Consider the following 24,962-nt stretch of genomic DNA (forward strand, 5'->3'; position numbering starts at 1 on the left):
ACAACATGCCTTTCTGTTGGCCTACGGTAGGCTAATGTGATGTTTTCTGACTGTCCTGTGAACATGTGATTGATGATGCTAAAAAATCAGAGATTTCGACACTTTTAAAAGATAAATCACATGGTATAATTCAAATGACAAGGATTTTACATGTCACAAAGGAAAGCATTGGAGTCAATCGGAAGAAATTTGACAATGATGCACGCCTTGAAACTGGATTGAGATCTTGTCACTGCGAAACCGTGCTAGTGTTCGTCATATAGACACTGAAACGGGCAAGTACGATAATTTGATTAAAATGCAAGCGCCTGGAACCAAGAATAACTAGTCGTTTATCCGCGCATAGCAACAACATTTCACGAATCGAAAATGGCTGATGAGAGGTGAGTACCCAACAATTTTCGTAATATTTCAAAGCGCCCTGTGTCATGAAAGATATTTCTATGTGTTTATATCGTCTACATGCCTTTCTAGGTTTTGTCTGTCGCAGCTGAATCAGGAAGGTGTCATAAACTAAAGCGAAACTGTAAGGCACCGTGACAACCGAGAGTCCACAGCACAGCTAACTTGTGCGCCTTGTTACTCGTCTAGTGTACGATTGTACAACACATTGGTTCGTGGGCGACTGGGCACTGCGCTGTGCAACTGTGTGATATCACGTAGCCGTACAGGGAGGTGGGTGGTGTATAATTGGCGTTACATTGCAGCGCGCAGAATTACTAAACCATGATTAGAAATCGGTTTAATTTAATTAGTTGACAGTGAGTGGCACTTTCTTCAACAGAATGAACCCCTCATTTCTTGCTATCCATTAGAAATCCAGAAGGATAGCCTAGATCATGAGATTCAGAGGCAGAGCTTTGACCTATTGAGTTCTAACGTTACCGTTCACACTCACAGTGAAGTTGTCTCGAAGTTCTATATCGGCATTACCAATTGGAGACACTAGTCTACAGTAAATGACATGATGTCAAGTAGATTTCTACTTCAACATATATAACTAGGGTATATAATGTTTGCCTTTAAATGTCCGAAAGATCAGTCTTTACTAGTATGAATGTGTGATTTCCAAAAGTTTATATTCCATGTTTATTATTTGCTCCAGAGCAAATGTCATTTTTGTCTCATCTGGATATTTGTTTTGTGTGAAGACCTTCAAGTAGAGACCAGGAAGAGCTGGACAAAATGGAGGAGCCTCCAGCCCAGGAGACGGAAGAAGCTGTTGAACAAGGTTAGGTTTTAAATCCTGAGTGTTCTTACTATCCCCTTTTCATATTTTCAATATTTCTAGCATAATGAAGAACACTTGGCCATTGTATGTCTCTGCTCAGTGGCATGTAGAGTTAACATATACTTTTTATTGAAGCATGACAGTTCGGAAATTCTCTATATAATTCTCTATCTAATGTGACATCATGTAATTTTATCACCTTCCCATCCAGCAATTGCGGCACATGGACACAACCAAAGCTTTAAAAATTTAAAACATTTGAACTGCAAATCCAAATTACCTTAAATTTTGTCAATCTGTTCTACTAGTTCATGGAATTCACACACATGTATTCAAGGTAATTTTCCCATTAAACCCAAATAGTATGTATTATAGAATGGGTAGCGAGAATCCTGTGATCTGATTGGTCGAGAGCTATGTGTTCATTTTTACTGGCCGCACCGCCGAGTCACAGTGGTAAACATGTTATCGCGCACTTAGCAAGAGTACGCGTACTTGTAACAAAGGTTCGCGCACTAAAGCAAGTGTTCGCGCACTCAGCTTGGCCATGCATCCAGTAAAAACTGATGCATGGCTGGCCATGCATCCAGTAAAAACGGTAAGTATGGGTATGCATGCCCCTTACGGCAAGCCAAAAGGAAATGCATCCAGTAATTTTGTCATCGGGTAACACGATAGAAAACTGGGTTTTTGACAAGAAAATTACCCATTCTATAAATCAAATGACGCACATGTCTTTTCGTGCGTCAGTCGGAATGTAGTGTGCATGCGGTAACTATGGAATTTAGCCTAAACCCACTCGGCTTCGCCTCGTGGGTTAAGCATTCCATAGTTACCTTATGCACACAATTCCGACTGACGCACTCAGACCTGTGCGTCATTTGTATACTGCTCACATGCTGGCCACCAAATACAGCAGAGGGGACATTGATAACTGCTTCTTGTACCCCAGCTTAGTACTGTACGAGCTGAAATTTTCGCGTACAGATATTTTCGCGAATTGGTCCTTTGAGGACATTTTCGCGTGTTGTTAATTTCGCGGTTGCGAGGGTCTAACTGAACTTAGTTATTTGCGCGTTGTTATTTTCGCGTGTTGTTATTTTCGCGATTCAAAGGCGATTCGCGAAATTCGCGAAAATAAAACCACCGCGAAAATTTCAGCTCGTACAGTATGCAAAATATATATGAAGAGCCCAGTGATGTTTAATGAGCTGACATTATCACCAGCATATAGTAATAATAGTAATAATGATAGTGAGACTTATAAAGCACACATTTCTACCTAAGGTGCTAAAAAAAAGATACTCAAGGCACTAAATACTTAAAAAAAAAATACTCAAAATACTCAAAAAAAAAAAGATACTCAAGGCGCTAATCATAGATCATATAGATCTATGATTGAATAACTATTAGGGATTTATCCTAATAACATCCTCAGTGGAAATATGAAAATGCCAAATATTCCAAAGATGTTTTTGTTTTGTTCTTTTTGTCTTGCAGTATTATGAAATCAATTGTGAAAGTGAAGCACCATATTAATTTGTAATATAGGTGGGTTCCTTTTATTTGATTCTCTGCAATAAAGGTGAGGAACAGCCAGAAGATGCACCCCAGGAGGAAGAGGCTCCTGCTCCACCAGAGGACGAGCCAGCAGCAGATGAGGTATAAAATTCCGTCTGCATGTCTGTACTTTGATTATAAATGTTATTATCTGCAATTCCGTCAGTTACACACTGATCTGGGAAACCATACAGACAACAACAACAACCACCATCACCATCACAACAATGACGACGACAACAACAACAACAACAACAAAAACAACCACAAAAGTGTAATAGGTTTACATTTCATTGAGAGGTTTTTATACAATTTAAAGGTAGGCTGTATTTTGGTTTGACAAAGAAACACTTGCAGGTGTTTTCGCTGTTTTATAACATCTGTTGAAACAGTCACAGCCTGAGTGAAGAGCTATGAATTCAAAAGAGAAAAAAAAATGAAATGAAAAACAGCACTGCTTATCATGAGAAAACATGTACAAGTTGTGTATACAGAGTGCAAGTGAAGGTGCTTGGGAAGGAAACAAAACTGTGATGATGTTATTTCCTACATATCAGTTTCAGCATATTAGCACCATATACTCTTTCAGTGTACTTTCAAACATACATGGTTGTCCAGAACCCTTTGGAACTGTTCTGTTGTGCTTGTGAACAAACCCTGTTGTAGTCAATCAATTTATTCAAAAAAAAAAAAAAAAAATTAGCATAGTCAAATTATTACTCTTTGTCTTGAAACCAAACTGCCTCTATGCAGGAGAAAAGAAAGTGGTTATGCTACTCCACATACCCATGTCTGTGCATGTAATGTGTTCTGCATAAAATTGAATCATCTTATTTTTTGTACTGTCTCTCTGGCTTTTTTCTAAGCAGTGATCTACTGTAGATAATTCCAGAGTGCCATTAAATTTACATCAACAGTGTTATCATCACAATTTTGGTAATTCTTTGAAGCACAGACATCTTTGCCAGAACTTGATAGGGCTTCAAATAAGAAGCAGTGTGTTTCTTCTATCGAAAAGTACCATGTGGAGTTAATCTCTTTCTTTGTAGGAGGTAGATGCTCCCCCTCCAGATGAAAGGCCCTCATCTGGTGCACAGCGGCCCTCATCTGCAACCCAGCGGCCCCCTTCAGCTACAAGGCCACCCTCTGGTGGCAAAGCCTCGCCCGCAGACCGGCCCCCATCTGCTGGGAGGCCGCCCTCGGCTACCAGGCCCCCCTCGGCCACAAGGCCCTCCTCTGCTACTAGGCCACCCTCTGCGACAAGACCACCATCTGCTGGAAGACCTTCTTCAGCAGCTCGTCCGCCGTCAGCAGGGGCCCGACCTCCGTCTGGGTCCAAGAGACCGGGCTCAGCAGACAGGAGGCCCCCTTCTGAAGAAAGGTTATCCCCCTTGCAGCCCACTGTTGAGCCTCCTCCCCCTGAACCAGTACCTGTGGAATTACCCCCTGTGAGAGCAATGGGTGCATCAATGCCAGAGCCAGGTAAGAATATGTGGACATATGACAGAGTGCTTGTATCCATAGCAACTTGAAAGAATTGAATAAGAAAACTAAACATGAAAAGAGGTTTTTTAATTTGTGTTTTTGTGATTGACGCACATGATTCAACCTGTTCGAAATTTGCAGAGAAAATAGTAAAGATATTTTGGCGGGTTTTAGAATTTGACCTAGCTAAAAGTAGCGAGAAATGCTAAAAAATCAATGTACCGCAAACATTTCTGCGTTTACAGTATGTGGTTTCTAGAAATTAATTGAGATGCCCATTATTTTTACTGTGCATGTTAAAACTATGTATGAACTTCGATTAAACTAAACTGTTCGACACTTAAATAACACTAAATGTGTTGATAGTGTCGTTAAGCATATATCAATCAATCAATCAATCTAGAAGTTCTCCAAGGTCCAGGGGGCTTTGAAATTTTTTTCCCATTATGCCACGTCCTTCAGTCGCCGAGACCACACTAGTTGCAGAAGAAGAAGAGGAGTATGCAGAGGAGGAGGAGAATCAGGGAGGAGTAGAGGGAGATGGCTACGGCTTGGAGTCCGACGTCTCCGATGATGAGAGTGAGATGGTCGTCTTGGATCCTGATCACGTAAGTTGGTGCAAATTGATTAACCTTGCATGGCAAGTGTGGTTCTATTTTCATCTGCACTGTTGTTTTTGCTTTTTTCTCTCTCTCTCTATTGCCCAAATCATGACAAGTTAAAAAAATTCTCCGCAGGACTTGAAGTAATCCAAGGCAATCAAAGCCTTCATTTTTAACATCTGTCTAAAAAGCACTGTTTTGCCTTGTGTCTTGAGATGAATTTTCTAGGACTTCGTGTCCCTACTGTATTAACACAATTATTTGAATGTTGTACATGTGATAGTTCTAAAGGATTTCGTGCATAAAAGCCAAGGTCTTTAGGCTGGTGATATGACTAAGCTCATCGAGAAAATTGCATGAATACCAGTCGCAAGAATTAAATTTTATACATCACATGCTTCATTGCTCAAGGGGCTTGGGAAAAAAAAAAATCATGTGTTGCTTGATATAGCGAGTGGTCCATGTATTACAAGCCATGCTTTTTAGTGGATCTTTCTTTTTCATCCTTTTCAGTCAACCCTTCAAAGTACACATTGATTATTCTGCTTTGTTTTACATTTCATATCCATCATACAGTTTACGGTTCATATTGCATTATGTATTTTCTTTTTCAAACTGATCAAAAAATGTGATGGTGTAATGCATACTCTGTATTTTGTAGTACTTTTTGTTGGATGTCAGATGGAAAATAAATAAAACTGAACTGCCCTGATTAATGATAAATCTGTAAAGTGCATTGAAATTCTTAGAAAGTCTGGAATACACTATGTAAACACCAGCTTGTATTGTTATTATCGTTGATCATTTTGGTTCATCTTTTGTTTTGTTTTTGCTTCTTGACCCCAGCCCCTGATGAGGCGCTTCCAAGATGCCCTCAAGGGCCACCTGACCAAGCAGATGGAGAAGGCGGAGCTGGAGGTGCGCGAGCTTCGGGAGGCGCTGAAGAACAAGCTGCAGGAGCGCGAGGAGCTGGGCGTGAACCTGTACGGGGTGCAGCAGGAGCTGGCCCGCCAGCAGACCATGCTGGAGAAGCGGCATGACGACCTCGGCAAGCTCCACCAGCTGCGCAACCAGTGCGAGGAGCAGCTGCGGGAGGTGCAGGACATGTACAAGAAGACCCAGCAGAACGTCAACCACCAGCGCAAGGAATGTGAGTCTGTTAGCCTCTAACGACGATGACTGGCCCACACGTTGCTTGATGGGCCGTGGTTTTGTGTAGGTGTGGTTGTGTGTGTGTGTGTGCATGCACATATGGGAAGTTGAAGAGGAGTGTAGGATTTCATATCTATTTTTATGAACTATAACCATCCATCTGCCATTCAAACTGACTGCTGCCTCATTTTATAGAGCAGTTTGCATCAAATGTGACAAACAACAACTACAGTTCCTATGGCACCTGCTTAAAAGCAACAGCCAATCACCTGTAGAGTGAGTGTGTCAGTGTTACATTGTTAACAGGGACAAAATCTTAATGCAACCATATTAGCTGGTAATAATGCACAGATTTCATCAGAAGTTGAAGCCTTGACTAGAAGACTGCCAGTCCTTTTTGACTAACGTAGTGATCAGCTCTATCGATTGTAAACACAGCATATAAGGAGTATCATTCCTCATCTGCACAATGTGAATATAAGCCATGATTTCTGTAAAGTCTCTTTATATGTTATTGTTGAAATTCAAATGTCAGAATTAAAGAAAAGCTGGAATTAAAACTAAAGGAAAACGGTGATAGAACCTTACTGTTATGAAGTTTTTCTCTTTCAATGTGTGTGATTGTATGTCGGTCTTGTAATCCATGTGTGATTGCTTTGTGGCCCCCAACAGCTTCAACGCTACAGACGGAGGTGGAGAATCTGGCCCTGCATCTCTACTACATGAGCAACGCTAAGGAGGACATCCGGGGAGACATTGCCGTCATGCGCAGGGCTGCAGAGAAAGCCGACTCTGAGGTGTCAAAGGCCGAGGAAGACAAACAAAAGCAGGTGAGTGAGAAATATCCACCACTTTACTGGCAAACTGAGAATGCTGATTAGCTGTATGTTGGAGCCAGTGCTATTGCTACGTTTCTAAATCAAGAACCATTAATGATATTCCTCACAGATTTTCTGCATGTTCTGCAATGATAGGGTTTCGTGAACAGTACGACGCAATATTGACAAAGAGGAAGACAGTAAATGCGAATTGAAAATGCTGAGGATATTTTAGCATGAAAGAAAACACATTTGTGATGCTTGATGACAAATTGTTTTAGATTTGACAATCACCATGTTGTAGATGGGACCTGCGTTTTGTTGCGTTCTTTTCTGCTGAGCCAACTGGAGCTTGGATAATGCGGAGCACTCATGTATGTAGTGCTTGTCACTAGGGGAAGTCACATATCATAAGCAGGCACTGTTAACCCGTTTAGGACGACCAGATTTTGCTACAATACGTATTTCCCATAAACACCTGCCAGAGCATACTCGGGACTAGTCTGAAATGGGTTAATGCAGACAAGCGCAGAGAGTGATTTTGCCAGCTGTTTGGTCTAGGGCTAACAATTTTCTTTGCTGTACCTGCACAGATCTGTTGTTGTTTTCCTTCTTTTTTTTTTTGTATCTGACCTAGCTGTAATGAGATTCCCGTGTATAGTTTTACACAATACTTCAATGCTACCCTTTCGCTCCCTCCCCCTCTCTCCCAGGACCTGTATGTGGACCGGCTGACCGAGACAGTGGACAAGCTGACGGAGCAGATTGCCCTGTATGAGGCACAGAGTCAGGCCCAGTCAGATGAGACCAAGGCAGCCAAGGAGGCTCTCTCAGAGGCCAGGATGGAGATTGAGGTATGTGCTTTGATCTTACACTCATCCTCATCCTTAAAGCAACTATGTTAATTCAATTCAATTCAATTCTATTTTCCACTTAGGAAATTGGTTTTATTTGCATGCATGCATATTACATTGGTACATACATAGAATGAATACATACATAGCAATAAACATAGCTACACATACATGGATATGGAAGAAATATACAACAATATAGTAATATATGATAGTAATGCACCTGCTGAAACCTACCCCCGGAATCATCTTTGGCTTATGTTGTCCTTGAAAATGTAACCCATAACATATACTGGTAGTAATAAAGTTGCCAGTGATTCAAGCCTTTACTATTGATGTGAAATGCGAAATCATACAGAGTATTGCATTATTTTGTGTGTATTAAATGTATTAAATTTGCATTTACTTTTTCCACTGAAAGTGTTTTCTAGGTGTGACACATGCTCACTTGGCCATGAAACGAATGGTTTGGCCTGACAATACATTTTGTGTCTTTTTTTCTTCATCGTCATTCATATCAGCATTATCACAGTTGCTATCTTTTACAAGGTATTAACTTTCTCTTCACTTTCAGTCCATCAACTTGGAGAAGAAGCAGCTCTTCCAGCAGTGGAACAGCAGTCTGATTGGGATGAGACGGAGGGACGAGGCCCACGCAGCCATGCAGGAGGCCCTCAGGTGAGGGAAGGGCTGGCCATCCCTGGCTTGGCTGTCACTTGATTTGTCAAACAGTTTTTTTGTCTGTGTGTCCTGCCCAAGAAGACTGTGTCCTCTTTATTGTCTCTTGCTGATTTATTTTGGTCAGTGCCATATATAAAGAGAGTCTGGCCAACTCGTAAATTGGACGCCATGTCGTTACCCTGTGTATTACGCGTTACAGGGTTAGCATGTGCGCTCAGACGTAATAATAAAAACCTACTAAATAAGGGGTAGTGAACAATGGGCACTGCATATAAGCGCACTTTGGTAACGACATGGCTCCGCGAAGATCACAGGACCGCTTTTGACCAATCACAGGCTTCAAAACTCGTAAGCCGAAAACCGGGTTGGCCAGACTCTCTTTATATACGGCACTGATTTTGGTAGATGTATCCCTCAGGATAAGTGTAACTCACTTGAATCTTCCCCTCTCAATAGCTGTAGCATGTACGGATCTTCACCTGCTAGGGAATTTTCTCCTCTGAATGAGTGTTTCACCAAGTCATCTTTCCCTCTAAATAAATTATGGTCTTGTGGATCTTTCTGTTAATAACTGCCAAGTGTAGGGATACAAAACTATTACACTAAAGAATCTCCCTCTCATAATGTCTGTACATTCAGGGATTTCTTCCTCTGACAAATAATATTTCCTGCTACATGAGTCTTCTGCTAAGGAACCCCTGCAATTGATAAAGTTTCCCTTCATCCCTTCAAAGCAAGTGTAACACATTGAGATCTTTCAAACCTCATCCCCAACAAGCAATATAGCCAGGCATCTTTACCCCAGACAAGTGTTATGCTTATGGATCTTCTTTTTCTCCGCTCAGCCTATGAGTGTCTTACCTTAGAAACTTTACCTCCATGCTACACTCGGAATCTTTTCCTGTAAAGAGATGTTACTCTCGAGTGTGTTTGCCCTTAAATGAGTGTTACATTGAGGGATCCCCGCTTTTAAACCAGTCCTAATCCTAAGTAACATATGCCATCCTCTGTACACACAAAACAGCCAGCAGAAGCAGCACATCATGTCGCTGGCCACGGAGATCGAGGGCTACAAGAAGTCCATCCAGAAGGAGCAGGAGAACAACGAGACGCTGACGCTGCTGCTGCAGAAGAACGAGATCGACATCAACTCGCTGCGCAAGCAGATCCAGGCCAGCCAGGACCGGCAGGAGAAGATCAAGCAGGAGTACAGCACCTACTCCCGCATGCTGCACGAGACGGAGCAGGCCCTCAACAGGGCAACCACAGTAAGTTTGTCCACAGCCGCCCATAGATTCCATCTTTGGGAAGGAAGGAAAGAAGTCTGATTTTCTTCTTGATCAGTTTGAGGCAGTAAAATCCATGCAGGGTTGGACTTTAGGACGAGATTATCATCGAGATGATGCTATAGTAGATATCATGTACATTAAATCCCCCAAATATGCTATCAAAATACTATGTATACTGCCATTACAAATATAATCCATATTTCCTCAAAACATGCCTGCTATAGCAACAACCTTAGTGCACAACATTCAGTATTAGATCCAGCGAAATATACTGATATGGGAGAAGCCAATAAAATGAGTAGTTCATTGGAAGAAAGTATCTGTTCATGGATCAATGGTTTGACCCATTGTTCTACATAGCAGTTATATGACACTGTACCTTCCGTGCTGATGTATTGTGATGTGCATTTCATTGCTACTGTTAAGAAGACTCAATAACTTCATTGTCTAAAGGCATATTGGCTTCTTGATTTGAATGCATACATAAAGTCAGAAATATTGTGTTGTTATTTTTGAGCAAAGCAGCATTGCACCTTGATTTGTGTAGGACTGATATTCTCATCGAGTAGAAATATCTAGCTTGACATTATCCTTTGCTGTGACTGAAGTGGAAAGTAAAGGTTGAGTAATTGTTGTTCACAATGTCATTTCTCTTTACAGTCATATACCTAAGATTTTGTGTACATTAAGAAATGAGGGTGGTACGTTGGAGGAGTTGCAACTATGTACCACACTCAGTGTGACGTGTCTGACCTATTTTGTATGTATTATTTCCATAGGACCGCACCCTTAGAGTGAACGAGCTGACAGCGCTGAGGAAGCAGATTGAGCGGGAGTACCAGGAGAAGCTACGGCTAGAGGAAGCTATCATGGACACCATGCGCAACAAGCTCACCATGGACAAGGCCTCGCACTATGCCACCAAGATGGCTGGCAATGTCCGCAAGCAAATCGCTGATCAGGTGGGTTCCAGTCCATGGGAATGTTCTTGGCTGCTCTTTGAAAAAAAAAACAACCGAAAATGAATAGATAAATTGCCAGTGCAGACGCCCACACTCTGGGAAGCACAAGATTTTCTTAGCTAGCTCATGCACAGGCAGCATGAACTGGCCCTGCCTGTTTTGTTCCCCCAGAAAAGAGCATGTACTTGCAACAGTGGTACTCCTGTCCGAAAAATTATTTTGAACAAATACTTTTTCCCCCCGATGCTGGCAAGGAGTTTGTTGAGTTTTTAAACAGAGTCTTTCAAGCAGTGAAGTGATTTTAAAAAGTGATAGAAAGTGACATATTGCCTTTATACACTGCATTATGTTTTTGTGTCAAAATGACAAGTATGACTTTGTATGTGAACAACTTTCATACTGTTATTACTGCTCTGTAAGTCACTCTGTAAAACAGGAAAAAAAAAAACACAAGCAGCATGATAACTGCCATAGTCTGAATACTCCTGTGCAGTCATGCAGGCAGGTTTTATTTATCTATTTATTTGTGTGTCTGTGTGTGTGTGTGTGTCTGTGTAACTCGGCAGTAATCTTGAATATAATATATTCAACAACTTCACTTCTGCAGGAAGCTGCAAAGGCCAAGGTGGAGAATGAGATCTCGCAGCAAACGCTGGACCTGTCCAACACCACCACCCGGGTGGAGCGGCTGCGCAAGGCGCTGAAGGAGCTGGACGAGGAGATCCACGAGAAGAACGGCATCATCTCCCGCAGCGAGGGCGAGATCGTCAAGCGGAACGCTGTCATAGAGCGCAAGCAGGGTCTCATCGACCAGTACAACAAGAAGATCGAGGCCGTCCTAAGTTCGCAAGGGGTAAGATCACACCATATTGTAAAATCTCTCTCCTTCTCACCTGAAATAAGGGGCCAAGATTTGATACAGTTTGTTGCCTAGCACAGAGCTTTGATAAATTTTAAATAAGTTAATAGAGGAGAGGTCATTGATTCAACATGATCGCAGGTATCGTGCATATGTCTTCGTTATAAGGGGTAATCTATGGACAATATGGACAATGGTGCATCATACTCCCAGAAAGAATATATTTTGTCCCTACACATGACAATGTGTAGCACAGTTTCTCTACCTCTGTGCTGTAGACTATGGAAGTGATGGCATCACTGGCAGTTGTCATGGTAACTGTTTCCCTGGCAATGATCCCCAGCTTAGAAGTGATGGTGCAGTCTTCAACTCAGAAATTGGGAGTAGTGGGTTCTATCCAAAGGTAGCCACTGCTTGTACGGTTTCATATATTTTTGTAGGGATGGAAAAGCAGTATTCTAAGAATGGATATTTTTGCATGAGTAATTTTTTGCTCTCAGTTGGGTAAGATGAGTTTTGTGTGTTTTTTATTCCGCGAAATCAGGACATTAATTACTGGAACATATGGCATGCAAATATATTCATGTACTTTTACTCCTGTGTTAGCTTGTCGTCGAGCAAAAAGCTTGAAAATTTCCACACAGCAAAGATGTTCACTTTTACAGTATTAGTGTATATCAGTTTCTACTTCTCTTACTCTGTCTGTGTCTGTCTTTGATATGTAGGGAGAAGAACTGGGCCCGTTGGAGCAAGAGGTCAACGCCCTGACCAAGAACATTGAGACGAGGACGCAGGAGATTGCCGACCTGGAGCAGTTCTGGCTGCGGCAGCAGGGAGAGTTGGTCAAGATGACCCAGGAGAAGGACAACCAACAGATGGAGGTGGACACCATGAAGAAAGCACTGACCATCCTTCACCAGAAGAAGATGAGGATTGAGGGTGAGTCTATGGAGTCTCTGTGGGATTGTGAGACTAGTAGCCAAGCAGGAAGAGCATTGTGGGTATATAAAAGGGAAGTTGTCAGGTTGTTTGTCGAGAGTGTCGGTCAAAATTGTTGGTCATGATTGTTGGTCAAGATAATTGGTCAAGATAGTTGGACAAGATTTCTGGACAGATTTTAATTAGGAAAGGACAAGAATGTTGGACCAGAAGCTAAAAGCGGATAATATATTGTGTTCACGGGATGTGAGAGTTCATGAAAATCAGTTCTCATCTATTTTTGAAACAGTTGGGGATGTGAATGTAAATGCTGTTTAAAACAAATAGGAAGATAAAAGAACAACAGAAGATTTCCTCAGAGATTATTAGTATCCTGTTGTGGTAATTTCCCACATGCACCATAACTTCCCCCCACCAACCAAGCATTCAGTCTGAAATCAAGCAATGTTTCTCTCGGCTTCCCATCCTCCCCTCTCCCTCGCCCTCGCTTCCCTCTCCCCTCTCCCCCTTTTCCAATCTCCACCCCTCCCTCCCTCCACCCCATCCCTTCCCCCAGGTGAGATCGAGGGTCAGCTGCATGAGAGGAGGACGGTGGACAAGAGTATCCGAGACATGCAGAACGACATGCTGAAGCTGAACCAGCTGCTGACCAGGGAGGGCAAGATTCGGCAGGACCTCCACCAGGACAACATCCTCATTGAGAACGACTTTGTCCTCTCCCTCAAGGTGGGTTAGGTCAACCGACAAATGAGGTGTCCCAGGCGTCCCATGTCATCATGTAATAGATACACTGTTTATTTCACTGTTTTCTTCTTAATTCTTGAATTTTCAAAGATGGGGTTTGAGACCTGGTCGTCTCCCTCAAGGTTGGTATGTCAACCAACAAATGAGGTGTCCCACAAATTGACATGTGAGGTGTCCCATGTCATCATGCATTGAATACACTTTTTATTTCAATGATTTCTTCTGATTCTTGAATTTCCAAGGTGGAGTATGGTTGACATTCAATGTGCTACTGGAAGCACTCGATGAATGCAAACATCTGAAGAAGATAGGATGTAAAAAGTAGAGTTTAAAGTCAGCTTATGTTTCACTGTTGTGCAATACATCTAAGAAATATTTCGCCCTAGTTCACCGCACTATGTACACTGTAGTAGTTTGACACTATTGACACGTTTGGGTAGTCATCAAAGCTAAATTTGATACAATTCTTTACTTTCGGGGAAAAGATATCCTCCTGTCTTTGGTAGAAATTACTATGAAAATGGAAGAAATGTAATTTGCCATGATGTCAGTGGAAATATGTTTTGTTTTTGGTCATCAGGAGGCAGAGAGAGAATCTCTGGAGATGCAGGCCAGGCTGGATGAACTGAGTGAGGAGAAGGAGAGATTACTCAACAGCCTGGTTGAGGCAGAGTAAGTCTGCAGTTTTAAAAAAAGAAGGCAGAAGGGTGCCGATTCTGCATTGTGTTAACCCGTTGAAGGCTAGTCCTGAGTATACTGGGCTGATGTCAATGGGAAATATGTGTTAAGCAGAATCAGCTCATCCTCAATGGGTTAATGTCATTCTTGTTACAAGCTAGTGTACTTTCCCCCACAGAGTTCACTTGGTTCACCAAATTCCACACTCAGTTATTTTTATAGCATCCTACTGTGCGATATTGAGTGTATGGAGAACAGATACTATACATTTCCTGTTGATTTTCATGTAATGAATAGTGCAGCATTGTGCCTTGAATAGTATGATTTTATTTGTATAGAGCACCCCGCTCTTCTGCATACGACAATCTTCTGTAGATGATTTCAATTGACATTATTTAGTGAGACTGTTTTGCTTGTGATTATGTCATACGTGAATTAGTTTCCTCACCGTAATGCTAAGTCTTGTTCAACATTAAACTAATTATACAACCTTACCACAGTATTCCATACTCTTGTTTTAAAAAGTGATTTGTAGATTTAAAAAAGATAGAAATTGCCATCAAAAGAAAATTTAGGAGCTACTGTCATTAAGTAGAACTCAAAGGTGTCACAAGCATCTCATGTGCTGAACAAATTGTTACCTAAACTAAGGCCAAGTAAAAAAAGAAACCAGTTTCTCGTCCTCGCGCGCATCGATTTTGGCCGCCGCATCGATTTTTTTACTATTTACTATTTTCAAAATGGCGCTGAAAATACCAAGAAATTCATAATTCTCGTCCCAGCCCGCTCTCCGCCCGCATCGATTTTCAGTTGCCGCATCGACTTTTTGGATATTTACTATTTTTTTGACAATCGACAATTCACCTACCAATCGTAATGTCTCATTTGTAATTTATTACGCCTTGTGTCCTCTACTATGATAGCTGTAGTACAGCTGTAGCTTCTGTAGTGCGTATGTAATAACGCGTGCATTTCACACTGCGAGCTCGGCAAGAAGGAATGACCCACAAAGCTGCAGTCGAACTGTATAGTTGGATGGGCGCGGGCGGGCCTGGGCGGGCTAGCTGTGAGATGTACAGCGCACTCGGTACGTCGTGATAGCGATAGCGGCAACATTTTTGCGATCTTGAAATCGCTGATATTCCGCGCATATTTTGCGCATTGTTCGTATTTTTCCCTTGTTTCTCATATTTCAAGGTAGAAGCGGATGAATTGTACTGTACAAATGCTTGTGAGGATTGTATCGAGTTTGTAGGCCCCACATTTTCATGTCATTGTGACTATGTGCATGTGTGTGCAGTGTCGAAAGGTACGGCGCCGGTGCAGTGGCCGTACGTGCCGCACCGTATTGGCAAAGTGTGCGTGTCTGTAGCTGTCCAGGGTCGGTCACAGGTACCATCGGAACACATTCGAATGTGCATGTAGAAGCCCGTACACTCTGCTCTGTAACGTTACATCTGACGGCGATGTATTGTTCTATTTTGAAGAGAAAATGAATGCGCTTTTCCAGCAAATGTAGAATTATCAAATGGGTGTATCTACAAAATGAATAACTTTTCCTCGGATTCTGGTTTGTCTCGTATTTCTGTGGGATACTTTTCTTTACGATGTAAATTCAAGGTCACGGCCGTGAGTCGTATCATCTGTAGAATAATAAGTGTGGTATACAGTCATTCATCATCCAAATGATGAGTGATTATCAAATGTCTTTTTAGAACGTGAAGAAAAGAAAGTTGTTGAAAGATATGTTTTATACCTGTTTCATTTAATAGTACAATACATCAGAATTGCAAGTACACTGGTATCAGAAATGCCATTACAACACTATAAATACCAGTATTAAGATGGTCATTTTCCCTTGACATCTGTAGTGGAAAGAAAAAGCAAATGTATTTCTGCATGCATGAAGTTTCATTTCAAGTATGGTACATCATCTATTTGTTTGAAAATGCACAGAGTGCAGGCAAGAAATTGCTAATTTTGAAACAACCATTCTGATTTGCTCAGGGTCTGCCCTATTAAGAAGACATGCATGCAACAATGATTTTGATTGGCCAGTGACAATCAGTTGCAAGTTGCGTTTAAACGCAAAGTTTCTAGCAACGGGGCCCAGCTGGTCTCTCATAACACAGCTACCAGAGTGATATTTCATTTCATAAATTGGATATAGAAAATAGTAAAGTCCTCTCTCGTTACCTTTCTCAGAATTACCGGACGAGAAACACATATTACTTTCATTTTGACAATCCTCGAAAAAATAGTAAGATATCAAATAGTAAGGACCGCCCTCATCGCCTTGCCCAAAAAACCTGGACGAGAAACTACTATCTTTTTTTACTTGGCCTAATATGTGGCACATGCTAATTGATGCCAATATCTTTATGTAGATTCCTTTGGAGCGTGCTGCCACAAGACAAGTTAAAGATTGATGTGCCAAGGCAGTTTACAAGTAATGTTCTTTAAATAAAGATAGATTTGAAACAGACTCTTGTGATGGATTTGTCTCGTACAGACGCCAGATCATGCTCTGGGAGAAGAAGACACAGCTAGCCAGGGAGGCCAAGGCTACAGTGGACTCCGAAGTGGGCCAGGGGGAGATCAGGGCCATGACAGCTGAGATCCACCGCATGGAGGTAGGTGCCCAGTGTCCAGTGTCCCCACCCCCCCCCCCCCGATTTTGACCCTTGACCCCACGAGTTATTATGTACACACACACAAACACACTCTTGATTTGTAGGAATCTGGCAATTTGCCTGTGTGAAGTGCTTTCCTTTGTGTGTTGGTCAGATTCAAGAGCAGAAGCTCTACTGTGCTGCTTAGAAGTTAAACTTGAAAATACTGAAAATACTTTATATACAGCAACATTACAGGATGTATCATTACAAACAGAACCAACTCTGAAATAGTCAATTCTATGATAGCCCCTTCTAGGATTTTTATGCCTCCGCCACGAAGTGGTGCCGGAGGCATTATGTTTTCAGGTTGTCCGTCCGTCCGTACGTCCGTACGTCCGTCCGCTTTCGTTTACGCGATAACTTGAGTAATATTTACTGGAATTTTACCAAACTTGGTCCAAGTATGAAGTATGATGGGGCAATTAGTTGATAAGATTTTTGGTGAAATCGGCTAAAGGTCAAAGGTCAAAGGTCAAGGTCAAATCATGAAATTTTATCCGTTTACGCGATAACTCAAGACTGGATGGAGCAAATTTCACCAAACTTTGTTGGAGGATGATGTATGATGGGACAATTAATTGATTAGTTTTTCAGTGAAATCAGACAGAGGTCAAAGGTCAAAGATCAAGGTCAAATCCTAAAATTTATCTGTTTACGTGATAACCCAAAACTGGATGAAGCAGCTTTCACCAAACTTGGTCCAAGGATGATGTATGATGGGACAATTAGTTGAGTAAATTTTAGTGACATTGGCAAGAGGTCAAAGGTCAAAAGGTCAAGGTCAAATTCTACAAATGTTGCAATTTTCCCCATATCTATGCAATGCCCAAAGGTATTTTCTTGAAACTTGGTGTGGACATGTACTACTGCATAAAGATTCTCCAATGAGAGTTTCATGTCATAAGGTCAAAGGTCAAAAGGTCAAAGGTTAGGTGAAAATGTTGCAATATCACTTTTCTCGCAAATGGTTCGATGTATTTTCATGGAACTTGGTACATACGCATGTACTGTCTGGCAGGGATTCTCTATGGAATTTAGGGGTCATGGGTCAATAGTCAGGGGTCAAGGTCAAGGTCAACTCAAAATTTTACTATTTCCCCCATATACTAGTATATGCAATGCTTGCATTATTAGTTTCAAAACTTAGTACATGCATTACCTAATGGAGATTCTCCAGGAAATTTCCAGCCTGAAGGTCAAAGGTTAAAGGTCAAAGGCCAGGTTTCAATGCCCCCCCCCCCCCAATAAAAATATATATTTTGTACCGTTATTACACTCTTTCTTCATACCTTTGAAATTACTCAATGCATAAACTTCCCCAAAATTCCCCAAATATGTATACCTGCACTCTTAGAAAATTATGGCAAACACAGTTCAAGACATTTCTGACAAACCTGTCATTTCAATATTTTGCCAGTTATGTGAAAATGTCATGGATCACACATTGTGAAGACATTGTACTATACGCCTATTGGGAGAATCACGCATTAAGGCGGAGGCATCAGTCGCCATAGCGACATTTCTAGTTTTATACTCCCACTTCAAGTGATGTAATCTGGAGCAAATGTGTGAACTGCTTGTGGATTCTGGAAAGTCAGTCTCTTGTTCTTTCTGTTTTAATGTGTTCACACCACTTTCAACATATCCAGAGTTTTGTGAGTAAGTTAATATGTGACCACTGGAACCCTTCCAGTCTTTAATGGTTCATGATCTATCCATGCCAATTGAGATACTTGCAAAAAATATTAATAATGATGGTTTTTTTTTTTTTTTCGTGAAGAAACTATGTCTTTATATTATTCTAATGCACTGCAAGAGCTCCTGAACTATGCTATTTTGCTTCACTATTCTAAATCAGTTCAATATGTAAATGTTTAATGAGTATGAAAACCCTAGAACATATAATCATACTGTACTAATTTTGCTCGACAGAATATTAAAACGAATAAAAACCAACATGCAGGCTTTTCCTGATTACATCTGTACATGAAGTTAGTAAGTTGAAGTTTATTGCATAGGACTGTGTGTCCCTTTGCTCTCCTATGAGTGATCCTTTTCCAGTTTGGTCTTGGGCTTGATGTTCAGCCTCTTTCAGGGGATAGCTCAAGCCACTTTCAAATTGGTCTCTCCAGCTGGTTGATGGACATCCTAGTTCCTAGTGGTCTTTTTTATGCCTCCGCCAACGAAGTGGCCGGAGGCATTATGTTTTCGGGTCGTCCGTACGTCCGTACTTCCGTACGTCCGTACTTCCGTACTTCCGTACATCCGTACGTCCGTACGTCCGTCCGTCCCGTTTTGTTTTTGTCGATATCTCAAGAACCGTGTGGTGGTTTTGCATCAAACTTGGTATGAGGGTATATCCTTGGGGGATGATACTTTGTGTGGATTTTAGGGTCACAGGGTCAAAGGTCAAAGGTCACAGGTTATTTTGTGAAAAAAAAAATTGAAATTTCATGTTTTTCTCCATATCTCGCAAATGGTTCAAGGTATCTTCATGGAACTTAGTATATATGCTTGTACCGATGGGCAGTGATTATCTAGGGAAGTTGGGGGTCATGGGTCAAAGGTCAGGGGTCAAAGGTTAAGGTCAACTCCTCAAAATATAACTACTTTCCTTATATTTATGCAGTGCCTGAAGGATTTTTTTAAAACTTGATGTATGCATGTATAACCCAATATATATTCTGTGGGAAGTTTCTTGCCAAAAGGTCAAAGGTCAAAAGGTCAAAGGTCAAGTGAAAGTGCTAAATTGCACTTTTTCCTCCATATCTCAAAAATAACTCAAGGTATTGTCATGAAACTTACATATTTATGCATGTTCTACCTAACAGTGATTCTCTTTGGAACTGTGGGGTCAAAGGTCAAAGGCCAGGTTTCGATAATACTATTTTACCATTTGATACTGAAATTATACTTTTTCTCAATACCTTGAAAATTACTCAATGCATAAACTTGTAAAAGGGTCAAAAGTCAAGTTAAAATCATCAGTTCCCCCAAATACCTGCACTCTTGATGTTTTAATCATTCATCCAATTGAACCTAGTTCTAGGAAAGTGAACATTCAGCACATTTGTGGCAAACCTGTCATTTTAATATTTTGCCAATTGTGTGAAACTGTCATCACACATTGTCAAGACATTGTACTATAGACCTATTAGGAGAACCATGTATTATGGCGGAGGCATACACCAGTCGCCGTAGCGACATTTCTAGTTTTTTTCTTTCTTTTTTTTGAGGAAGTACTGTACATATTGCAAGGTAACATTTCCTCTGCCAATCATTCCTCTTTCTCCTTGCCCCCCCCCCCCCCCTCTTTTCAATTCATCTCTCTTTCTCAACAGGTGCGCCACACCCAGCTGATGAAGCTCCAGGAGAAACTCATCCAGGACATGGAGAAGGCGGTCTCTCGCCGGGACACCATCGTGACCCGGGGCGACGCGCAGTCCAAGATGAACAAGAAGGTGGAGACCAAGGGGGCCTTCCACAAGAAGCTGGCTGAACTCAAGAAGAAGATCAAGGAGACACAGCAGGTCAGACACTCATGATGTATGATTTCAAAAGATTTGTTCTTTGTGTGCTACAGACTTTGGACAGTAGTCTGTATAATGCTATGACATTTTCTGTGCCAATCGACATTATTGATTATGATGATAATAAATAATTTGTTGAACGCAAAAACTACTGTATATCTATATATCCTACTGCACTGAAAGAACTCTGTAATACTTTTTTGCTGTGTTGTCCTAAAAAATGTAAATAGATGAAATTTCATAATTCATAATTCATAATCAATTCATAATCAATTCCATAATTGAAAGCACACAAAGGGATAGTAGTCACCATTAGCTGTTTTACGTAACAAAAACTGAAAGAAAAAAAAACCCACTTGCTCATTCATAAATTCATCGACATTGATTATTGTCAATTAATTGTCATAAATTTGTTCTATGATATTGATAATAATCATGTCAATGTTGTCAATGCCTTTTTCTTCTACATTTAGAAAAATCTTTGCACTTGAGGACACATTTCTCTGTTCTGTAATCGTGATGCTAATTGTTTTAATTTTTGGTCTTTACCACTATAGGATGCTAATAGCTGTGACAATGACATTGCTGAGCTCCGGAACCATCAACAGATTCTCAACCAGCAGCTTGACAACAAGCAACGTGACTTCCACGAGCTCCAGAGTGTGGCTGACACCATCGACGGAGACATCGAGAGACTGGTTGAACTCAAGCAGAAGGTAACTGGCCTTTTTGTCAAGATTCAACCAGACCATAGAATTCAAAGTCAGGACTTTCATGGCAGATAGAAACTCTCCTGTTTAAAAAAACAAACAAACAAACAAACAAAAAAAAACCTCTCCTGTTTAATGCTGTGAGATGAGAAGAGTTATAATTCTTGTACCATATTAAATTCATTTCATCCAAAAGTTATGTAATACATTATTAAATGTGCACTCCTACATCATATGATTGGACATGTGATTGTGATGTGGTAATGAGCCATGGGTCACTGAAAGACACCATGGCTCATTATATACCTCATATATAGAATCCTCTCATCTGATTGGTTAAAAGCGGAGTCATGAAAATAGCTGTGCCCCATTTTTGATTTACTGTGCCCGTCACCGGGGCACAGTAAATCAACTGTGCCCTGTAAATAGGTTTAGAGACAGTCGCGACCCCGTACACAAAGATCGTTCATATGTACGCACCAATGATACGACCGCCGCGCATTCAATCAGCGTGCTGTAAAAGAGACTAGCGGTCACTGTGCCCTGTCATGTAAATAGGTTTTTGGAGACAGTCGGAACGCTGCACACTGTACACATTGATCACTCATACGCACCAATGATACGACCGCCGCGCTGTCGATCAGCATTGATTACGAGTGCTGTAAAAGAGACTAGAATCTATATTTTCGGTATCTTTTTCGGAATCTATATTTTCGGTATATAAAACAAATAATGACTGCTTGATATTCGGGGCACAGTTAAAATTATGTAGGCCCTCGGTGATGTGAAAACCATAACCATGCCCTCAGCTTCGCTTCGGGCATAGTTACGGTTTTCACATCACCTTGGGCCCATAATTTCAACTGTGCCCCTCATAGCAGTCATTATTTGTATACTATTACATGACTAGAAAATTGGTTAGAGTCCATGCTCTTCTCATAGTTTTAACCACCTTAAAGGAGAAAAAGACAGTTGATGAAGCTTGTAATGGATTGCCAAAGAATGCCATTACCTGTAAATGTCAAGCAAATTTATGCGGTCTGAAAATAGTCTTAGATATTCTTCTCTATTGCGCTAGGCTAGACGCTTCCTCAGTAGAATCTGAAGAAGCATCTAGAGTAGCTGCTAAAATGTCAAGAGGTAAACCTTTTCCATCTTATTTTGGTTGTGACAAAGTGAATTATTTGCACTGCATTTACAATAGCTGTTAGTAAGAACTGTTGTAAGATGATGTACGAATATGCTGTTCCTCTTGTCCTGACCCATTTTATGTCTGTAGTGTAATTAACCTGTGACTGATTGAAGCAATATTTTATTCATCGTCTGATTTTCTCAACACAATATTTCCCCAGCATCTGGCAGACATCGTGTCGAAGCAGCGCAAGGTCAAGAACTACCAGGCGCTGAAGGACGGCAAGTACACGCTGCTGTGTAAGACGGAGGGCGCCCTCTCGGCCGAGTCCCAGAAGCAGCTGGACAAGATGCAGACCATCGCCACCATCGCCGACCGGCTCAACACCGAGTTCCCCCAGATCCAGCCGGCCATGCGCCGCGTAACACTCACCTTGAGCTCAAGGGGCGCAGCAGACGATGACTTGTAGGTCAATCGCTGAATAGTGGGGCAGAGTGGTGGTGGCCCAGCAACAGATGGAGTGGGGGGGGGGGATAGGGGTCAGCTGCAAAGAACCCACTTATCATGTGGCCCCCTTATGGAGGACTTGTGTGAGCCAAGTAAACTTTCTATCACATTATTCTGTGATGAAATTGCACCCTACCGTGCACGATTGCTGTTCTCCAATTCCTCTTAAATCTTCATTCCAGTCTCTTCTTTAAGTTTATGTGCTAGTTGAAAAAGGACCAATTTTTAGTCAGATCATATAAAGAAGACGTCTGTCATCTTAGTCTTTGATCAAGAAACATCCTAGCCTCATTATTCTCCAGCTGCTTACGTTTCATTCAAACATCTGGTTTTTAGAACATGGGCTAGGTTAAAAGAGGGCCAAAGTTATTCAGATTGTACAGATGTGATGTCTGTCACATTAGTCTCTGATCAAGTAGCACCATGTCACAATTACAATGTTTTCTGGTTGCCTTACCTCCTAATTTTGTATCAGGCAAGGTGTGATACTTACACATCTTAGATTTGCACTAGTTTGGCAAAGGGTTGTTTCATCTAGACATGACAAAAAGAAAGGAAATGTTGAGTTGGGTGATGCATCTTTGATTGCTTTAAAAGAGGAAAGTAAGCAAAACAAACAAACAGAAAAGATAATACAGTGATGGATCATCACCCAGAGTCTTTATGGCTTTCAAAAAGAAAATTGGAATGATCCCTTGGTAACTTTCACAAAGTTTCAACATACACAAGGCAAGTTAGATGTGTACACTGCCATTTAATTAGATACTTTTCCAAGTACACAATGAGGCTAAACCGTCAATATTCTACAATGTTTGCAATTCTTACCATATAAACTTATTCCAAAGAATTACACAAATTATTTGATCTAGTTTTTAGGAGTACTGTGTGCTCCATACACTTGACAAATATCCCGTATCACGTGCAAAGGGATAGTTTCAGCAAAGTTTAATGGAAGTTGAATATTTCTTTCCTTTTTTCCCCTTCTGAATACAGCAGGCAATGAGAAAAAGTTGTGGATTGTATTGTTTTTAAGATCCAATATATTAATTTACTAGATATTTTATGTACATAGTTTATGTATTCTAAGTGTGGTTTATGTCAAAAGATATTCCATATGTTTGTAATAATTATTTGCAAGAAAGATATCAATTTGTACATATACAGACATTTGTATGTTGTATTTCAGATGTGTAAATAAATATCAGCACAAATACATACCTATCTGGTCATTTGTTGTTCTGATCAGCATTGTATGTAGTTATCCTCATTTTGTTTGTGAATATATATTAATGTTATGCTAGGTGCCACTTTATTATGCTTTTGTTTGAATGGGCATGTACTGTATATCTTTGTTTTTATTATCACTATCAGCATACTAGGTAATCGTACACGCACCCGTAATCTCGCTCTCACACCCACAACTATTACACACACTTATGGAGAAGAAAAAAAGCACAAAAAAAAATCCAGCAGGTTAGATTCACAAGAGAGTAGACAGACTCTACTGGCAAAGCCAACACTTCATTGTTGTGCATTGAAGGAAACCAAAACCCAAAGAGAAATGTGCATTGAGTGAAAGCAGCAACATTAGTAGAACACATCAGTGGAAGTTTGAGGAAACTTGGACAATTGATGCAAAAGTTATGAATTTTTTAAAGTTTTGGTGTTGGAACCACTGGATGAGGAGACTACTAGAGGTTATGATGTCATGTGTGGACAACAAAGAAAATATAAAGGGAATTCCACAAAAATTCATTTTTCATGAAAATTACACATTCCATCAACTAGGTACTGACATATGTCAAGGGTAGTAATTACTCCCCCTACTTTCTGAAGGCGGGTAGTCAAGTGCTTTTTCATTATGCTAGAAAAGTGAAAACATGTTGAATTTTCTTTATATTTTCTTTATGATCATCATCCACACAGGATGTCATGAACTCGAGTAGTCTCCTCATCCTGCGGTTCCAACACCAAAACTTAAAAAATTCATAACTTTTGCTTCAACTGTCCGATTTTCCTCAAACTGTCACTGATGTGTTCTACTAATGTTGCTGCTTTCACTCAATCCGTATTTCTATTTGGGTTTTGGTTTCCTTTTAATAGTTCAGAGATAGACTGTCATATTCACATGACTGAGGAAATTAGCTAATGTTCATTTTCTAATCATTAACATGCATGCAAAGTTGTATTGCATACATCTGTCTTCTAACTCCTTTTTTTCTTTGTTAGTTCAAGTAAATTTCTGATATCAATACCTTTATCTTGTGACATTTGTCAATTTATTGGTTCAGGGCACAAAAAACAAAAAGTAGATATGTATGCATTAGACGAAGCAAGACAAGATATTTTCCAAGAGTGTTTGATGTTACCCAGAGGAATTACGATACTTTGGGAAACATCAGTAGTTTACTCACTTTTATGATTTTGTTTTAAATGATGTTACCCAGAATATGATGTTTAATCATTTAAATGCTGTAGCACCAAAGATGTTGATGAACCTTTTTGTCTAGCGCCCGCCAGCGTTCGGTCGCACTCTAGTAACTGATGCTTGTGG

At 40.7% G+C, this 24,962-nt stretch overlaps 1 protein-coding gene across 1 annotated transcript; it reads left to right on the plus strand.

Moving 5' to 3' along the window:
- The first annotated feature begins 352 nt into the window (after window positions 1-352).
- Window positions 353-24,028, plus strand: LOC140231524 (coiled-coil domain-containing protein 40-like). The gene is made up of 19 exons (XM_072311658.1): window positions 353-383; window positions 1,152-1,231; window positions 2,817-2,893; window positions 3,841-4,273; window positions 4,739-4,884; window positions 5,725-6,028; window positions 6,703-6,860; window positions 7,562-7,702; window positions 8,277-8,380; window positions 9,408-9,651; window positions 10,452-10,634; window positions 11,242-11,487; window positions 12,219-12,432; window positions 12,989-13,158; window positions 13,757-13,848; window positions 16,367-16,487; window positions 19,871-20,059; window positions 20,617-20,775; window positions 22,122-24,028. Exons 1-19 carry the CDS (start codon window positions 370-372, stop codon window positions 22,368-22,370), a joined length of 3,324 nt encoding a protein of 1,107 aa, XP_072167759.1. The 5' UTR covers window positions 353-369; the 3' UTR covers window positions 22,371-24,028.
- Window positions 24,029-24,962: the final 934 nt, after the last annotated feature.

Source organism: Diadema setosum, chromosome 8, assembly GCF_964275005.1.
Source record: "Diadema setosum chromosome 8, eeDiaSeto1, whole genome shotgun sequence".
In the NCBI taxonomy this organism is placed as follows: Eukaryota; Metazoa; Echinodermata; class Echinoidea; order Diadematoida; family Diadematidae; genus Diadema; species Diadema setosum.

Bases quoted from the DNA above. Each gene is read 5' to 3' on its own strand.
- LOC140231524 (XM_072311658.1), top strand. The intron at 8,381-9,407 runs GTGAGGGAAGGG...CACACAAAACAG, and splicing joins GCCATGCAGGAGGCCCTCAG to CCAGCAGAAGCAGCACATCA. The intron at 20,060-20,616 runs GTCAGACACTCA...TTACCACTATAG, and splicing joins AGATCAAGGAGACACAGCAG to GATGCTAATAGCTGTGACAA.